Raw genomic sequence first — 7,130 nt, 5'->3', positions numbered from 1 at the left:
TTAATTGCAAATGTACAATTCTAAGATCGACAGTAGCAAATCAACAATATCTCGAGTAATACAAAAGAATAAAGCCTCCCCTTAACTTTGAGAAACGCTGTTTCTCTTTCACTGTGCCTGCCAATTTCCGGTCATTAATTGCCATGATTTATAGGGCTGATGTTTTTTTGGAGGTAGCTTCACATGTGGTTGGGACCTTGCCTTAGATCCAGCCCCCCTCTCACATTACAAACTATTTATATATCTTCCACGATTTTCCCCTTAAAGCAGCTCCCTGGGATAACGTGCGATTGGCTTCACTTGTCATCCGAGAATCAGGGTTAGCTGGTGTGCGTATGTGTGTTTATTCACAAAGCACTGGCTGTTAAACAGCGATTGATCCAGACCGCTTTTAAAGACCCTTGCTTTTTTGGAAGCTGTTTACTTTGAAATCGAAGGTGCTTTGGATATAATTCCAGCCTCTTGGAATCTGAAACCCTGCTACCATGGATCATACAATATTTAGCTGCCTGCGTAGCTCACATGCCCCAGCCCAGAGCCTGCACCAATTCTCTCAGTCTCCACTAGCTCTTCATGGAAGATCAGACCATGTGGCTTTTCCAGACCTGTCTTCTTCTTGTATCATAACTGGATTTCCTAATGAAGAAAACATGTTTACAGCCCAGCGTCATCATCATCACCTACATCATCACCACCGAGGCCATCCACAGCAGCAACAGCAGCAGCAACAACAGCAAGCGGCTGCCCAGGCTACCTGGCACATCCCCCAGATTTCCTCGCCCCCTCCCCTGGCCAGGCACACACTCTGTATCCAGTCGGAATCAGGACCCCCAGAACTGGGCTCGAACCCTTCAAGCCTGGTGGACAGCAATCCGAGCTTGGCCCCCAACAACCCCAACGCGGGGTCCTGTGTTTCTGGAGATTACGGGAGGCCGGCAGTCACTCCTGTGGAGACAGAGAAAAGGAATTCCAAGAGGAAAAGTGACTGCTCAGGTAAGCGACTCGGGGTGGGGGCATAGAGTAAATTCGCAGCTACTAATGCACAGTGCAGAGGCGTCAGCTATTCCTCTTTCAAAGTATTTAAAGCGAATATTTTATTCCATTCTACAGTTCCAAATTGTACTTAAATTGTTTAAAATCAGTTTGCAGTTTACCGTCACTGGCGTAACATTGTTCAAACCTGGTCTAGATCTGATTCATTCGGTTGCTCCCACCAGTTTACACTCGTCTCCAAAAGCACGCATTTGTATTTTTCCGCAGCCTTTAACCGATTCGGTTTGAGCTGGTCTGTTTTCTCCCCACCCCTAGAACACTTTTGTTGAAAGAAAGCAGTGCTTTAATATGGTTCATAGACAAACCCCGCATTAAGCAGCCTCCAGGTCACACCTAGAGCGGTGTGAAGCTCATTTCAACCAGCCAGACTCTTCTAATCTGAGCGACCGGCCGACCTAAATTGAGGAGAGAAAGTTTTTAATTTAAAGTTAAAGACTTGCGATCGTCGTTTCCATTGATGTGTCGCTTTGTTGTTTTCTAGAATATTTGAATTGTTGCTGAACAAGCAAACATAATTCAAAATTCAATATAATCACATTCTACATACTTAAATTTTAAATCCTAATGTGTTTCAGCTTGTTGCTTAACTCAAGGACACAACCAAATAACACTTTAAATCTGAAAGAAATCATGGGAATTTATGTTCCTAAATAACAAAGATAATTTCTCAAACAGCTTTGACTTTACATACAGATCCTAACGTTTTCCATCAATGACACTGAATTTGATAACCGTGGTGTTTGAGCACATTCTGGTTCCAGAAGCCTTAAAATATTTTTATGTGGGTTTTGCTATCTTTAACTTTTCTGTGTAGTAAAAACAATAGATTGTTCAAGAGCCCGGATGAATGTAATTGTTTAATTTAATGAACGATACCACTAAATAGGTGACCTCGTGGTAACCAAAACAAGCATTCGATTAAATAATAGTACAACATTGTACTCAAGAGTGTGGTTTTGTGCAAAGACGGTCATTCTATCTTACTTGAAGCAAATATTTTTTTATAAGTTCTATAACGCAAAGGCTTTCTATATTCTAGTACAAAACTTATGCATTCTGTAACATTAAATGAAAGCCCCTGTTTTTTTTTAAATAATTCTTTCGATTTAAATTTAAAGACACCGATAATAGGAAATTGCACATACACTGCACAATGTTTCCACTTCATGAAAGCGATCATCTTTCTCCGAAGATTTATGCCAAAATTTACTTTGTAACAATAAATCTATCGTCGGTTAATGGGCTGCATTTCCTCTGATTCACACATTCATCACCAAACCTTACAAAAATAAAGCATAGGCAGGAAATATAAAAGTCCTTTCCAGTTTCACTACAAAGACGGGACGTTTAAACTGCAAAGGGCCAGACTCCATGTTACTGTTTTTACACCTGCTGCCAGCACCATTTCGGTCCTCGGATTACTTGTATTCATTTCGTGGTGTAAACAAAGATGCATGTCTTCAGCGAGTCACATAGAAAACTCTTCACCCTTGGAAATTGCTTCTAGTGACGGTAACCGCTTCACACCTTGGAGAACCCGTTCCAGGAGACCACTCAGCGATTGCCATACGCAGTAAATAAAATCATATCTTCATGAACTGGGAAAATTCAAATAATAGATTAATGTCGTGTGGAACAGGCATATAATACAAAAGACAAGTCAGTTTTTAAGAAATCCAGATATGGGTTCCATGTGGAAATTTCTCAACTGAAATATTTCCTCCTCACTAGCTTTCTTTTACGTAAATAAATGTACTTTAAAAAAAATCTAAGTATGGTAACCCTTTTTATACGATGTAATCTAATAATAGCATTTAGTTAATATAACCCTTGTGATTACAAAACGCAGAGCATTGAACTTAACATTATAAAAGGCAATCTTAAATCTTATATATCATTTATCTTTCCAGCAACTGCTGTTTTAAATGTATTAAAATTCAGTTTTGTAATCCTGATTTTTTTTCTTAGTTATTTGTAGCAATTTAGAAACAAAAGTTTAGAAATTTAGGAATCAGTCAATTGATTAATGGTTAGGTTAATGGAAAGCAAAATAATCAAATGAGTACTTTTTGGTTCCTTTATGATATAAATTTTTATATATATATGAGAGAGGGAGAGAAGGAGGGAGATCCTTTAACAATATATATATACAACGTTTTGAAAACAAACATAAATTGCTTCAAAGGCGGATAATAGAAAAAGCTCTTTAGTTACTATTTGTGTTAACTAACTATATTTAATCTGCATTATAAGCATGCATAAGGAATGATTTGTGTCTTTAAGGGAATATATTCACTCATCAATAGGGGGAGGCGGTGGCATAGTGGTATTGTCACTGGACTGGTGATCCAGTGATTCACAGTAATGCTCTGGAGACCCAGGTTTAAATCCCACCATCACAGATGTCATAATATAAATAAAGCATATAAATATCTGGAATTAAAAGCTTAATGATGACCATTAATTGCTGAAAAAAAATATCTGGTCTGCTAATGACAGAAAGAAATCTGTTGTCCTCACCTAGTCTGGCCTATATGTGACTCCAGATCCACAGCAAAGTGGTTGACAAAATGCTCTCTGAACAAGGGATGAGTAGCTCCCACAAACAAATGAAAAAAACACTAATGCCACTAATTTAAATGCATTGATGTTGTTGAGAAAATATTAATTTCAGCTTCAGTCCCTCATGATTTGTGTATGGTTAATTCCCATAATGTGACTTTACTTACCAGATAAGGATTATTTTAACCATATATTTGTAAGCATGTTGAAGTTGGTATTGCCATTAAGTATAAAAAGAGCTCAAGCAATGATTTGCAACCTCCTTAATCCTACAAATATGGCCTTTTTCCCAAAAGAAACACAATTTGATTATTAATTTATGAAATATTATTTTATTAATCCACGGATGGGTCAACCGTTTTATGACAATAATTATAGTGAACTGAAGGGAGACCCCCGCTGTTAATATTTTGATATCCAAAAAAAATACAATTTTTGTTTTTGTTGAGAAGCTTGCTGAAAAAGGGAAATTGTCATCATTCACAATCAGGTATGTACATAATGCGTACACCTTGTGACAATACAAATATAAAGTGTTCTCATTAAATTTGTCATTAAATGTACACAAATAAAATGTATACAAATTGCATTACAGACCTATAACTCTTATTAGAAATTTTACAGTATAATTCTCAGTGTATGTCTTCCAAAAGTGTAGCAGACCAATGATTGGTACACATTAAATTGAGACCCCACTGTCCTCTCACATGAATATAAACGGTCCTCTGGCACTATTTTGGAGACGAGCAGGGGAGTTTTCCATGATGTCCTGGGCAATATTTCTCCCTCAAACAACATAATTAAAAAATAGATGATCTGATCATTAAAGGTTGGCTGATTGTGGGCCACTGCAATACGCAAAGTGGCTGCTGTGTTTCCCAAATTGCAACAGTGAATACGCTTCAAAATGATTCATTAGTTGTAAAGCACTTGAGATGCCCTAAGATTGTGAAAGGTACCATATAAATGCAAGTTATTTCTTACAATTAAAAGTACACTTTATTTTAGCTGTTTAATGATTATCAGAAATCTGAACTGAAATTACTGTGATCCTGGTTATAGAGACACAAGAATGCAGCTACAAGGGAGAGATGAACAGCAAACCCAGAAAGGAAAGAACAGCCTTCACCAAAGAACAGATTCGGGAATTGGAAGCTGAGTTTGCTCATCACAACTACCTGACCAGGCTGAGAAGATATGAGATAGCAGTAAATCTGGATCTCACTGAGAGACAGGTAGGATAAAATGAAATATATTGGCATAAAAACTCGGATGCATAGCGCCTCTTTGTCAGTGCTATAGCAGCATTTTTATCCTTCAAAATGGTATCTACGATGTGCACACGAGATATCACTTTGGTGAGGGTGTTCGTGATTTGCGCTGGAAGTACACAGAATAGGCAGATCGTGACATCAGTCAGTATGAAACAATAATTTGATACCAGCACTGCAATTTTGGAACTCAATACTACAACTACCCTCTCTTAACCTCGTACAGCTGAACACGTGTTCAGCAGCTGGAAGGATCCCCACACCAGTGCTATTTAAAGGTATCATCAGATACTCTCAGGTTAGTTGCTGATTGATTTCTTCTGGCTCTTGCTGAGATTGTAGAAGGGTTAGGTGGTTTTCAGAGTTGTTTAAAGTTGCTGAAGTTGACGGGGAGCAGTGTGGCCTGTTCTGAAGGACTTTGTCTTGATTTCAAGCATTCCACACAAAGCACAGATTTGGGCACAGTGGGTTGCAACCCTATTGGCTTACAACATCACAGGGAGAATGAACAGAAGCAACACAGAGCAGGACAAGTTGCTGGAAGAGGTATGGTGGTGGGAGACGGCTGGGGAAGGGGAGAGAAAAGGGCTCTCAGCAGGAGGCCATACCCTCCCATAGTGTTTAGGACCAATTTCCCTACCTGAAAATCAGCAAACAACAGCGTATCTGATGTTTTTGATTCACTAAGAAGGTTACCACTGTAACCTGCCACTTGCTGCAGCCACAACTGAAGCCTCAGAGTAGGGTCAGCACAGCATTGTCAGTAGCTATGAAGGTAATCTTGGCCATGAGGTCTAATGCACCTGGTGGCTTCCATTCTGGAGTAAGTGTTATTAGCAACATTTCCCAGTTTGCCATCCACTGTTGCCTAATGAAGGTCACTAAGGCCCTGTATTCCAAGGGAGCTGAATACATTTAATTCTCTCTTGCCCAAAAGAAACAGGAGAAGCAAGCATGCTGCTTCACTGGGATTCCAGGATTCTCCATGGCACATGGTGCCATTAAGTGCACGCACATTGTTCTGCAGGCACCCCATGCCAATTCTGCAATGTACCGCAGCCAAAAGGGATTCCACTCCTTCAACATCCAGCTGGCATATGGCCATAGGCAGCAACTCATGCAGGCTTTGCCCGGTATCCTGGCAGCAGTCATGGCTTCATTCTGCGGCAGTCCTCAGCACCAGCTGCATTTGAACTACCAAACTAAGCAAACCAAAGGGTGGCTACTGGGTGACAAGGGCCATTAGGATCAAGCCTCTGGAAATAATGCACACTTGGGCAGCAGCCATATAATGAAAACCATGTTGCTACACAAAATGTGATCAAGTAGACCATTAGGGTGCTTAAGCAATACTTCTGCTGCCTGGACCACTCTGCATTCCTCAGCAGAGAACCTGCCCAGATTTGTCCATGTCTGCTCTATGCTGCATAACCTCATCAAATGAGGGCACAGCCCTTTTCCACCGTTTTATGGTAACCAGCTGAGGAGGAGGAGCAGAAGAGTAGCAAGAGAAGATGGAGGATGAAGGGAGGAGGCAACCAACATAGTCTCTTTCTGACCAGGCTGGCCAAGTGATTGACTGATCTGACTCTGGTATAGGTGCACAAAACCCCAAATCACCATTCACCAAGAGTCTTACACCTTACCTTCTCTCTGTTACTGACCATCATGGCCGTAATCCTAAAATAAAAACTACTCCAAAACAACATTCCAAACTAAATTTATAGGGCAAACACTGCCACATTTACCCTTGTACATCATCTCAGTGCCTGTCTTCTGCATACCTTTGTCTGACCTAGTTTCCTTCGCAACGTTACTCCAGTGGCTGCAGCATGGCTGGTGGAAGCTGCTAATATTCAGTAGGGGACACTGCTAGTGGCCTTAAAGAATGACTTCGTGCAATTCTGCAGCTAGAAGGCTCAGTTTCAGAAAGTACCACCTTGGAAGGGTTGTCAGCAACCTGAGCTGAAAGGCTGACAGGCAACAGCATGGGCACTGGCAGAGTGGCAGTGGTGGAAAGATGAATGCTGCCAACCTGAGGGAGGACAACAGGCTTGTGCCACTTCCCTAGGTGGGGATGGGGGGTGCGCCTCAGAAACTCGAGCAATGATTATCATATTAGTGTGCCACACTGCAAAGCCCTTTAAATACTGGTATCTGTGGCTATGATGACAGTGGTCTGAATCTCTGTGGCAGCCAAGCTGAACTTGCATGACTTCAGCCTGAACTTTCACACTTAGATGT

General features: G+C 40.7%; 1 protein-coding gene across 1 annotated transcript in view; it reads left to right on the top strand.

Annotated features, from left to right (window-relative positions):
* The first annotated feature begins 222 nt into the window (after positions 1-222).
* Positions 223-7,130, top strand: part of meox2a (mesenchyme homeobox 2a) — a 67,414-nt gene continuing 60,506 nt past the window's right edge. Inside the window, exons 1-2 of the mRNA XM_078538836.1 lie at positions 223-993; positions 4,678-4,850. Of these exons, the coding sequence (XP_078394962.1) occupies positions 486-993; positions 4,678-4,850 (681 nt within the window). The 5' untranslated portion in view covers positions 223-485. The remainder of the gene's footprint in view (positions 994-4,677; positions 4,851-7,130) is intronic.

The sequence above is a fragment of the Cetorhinus maximus genome, chromosome 3 (genome assembly GCF_964194155.1).
Source record: "Cetorhinus maximus chromosome 3, sCetMax3.hap1.1, whole genome shotgun sequence".
NCBI classification, from domain to species: Eukaryota; Metazoa; Chordata; class Chondrichthyes; order Lamniformes; family Cetorhinidae; genus Cetorhinus; species Cetorhinus maximus.
Note: the sequence above shows the minus strand (reverse complement) of the source record. Positions and strands in the feature narration are given on the sequence as shown.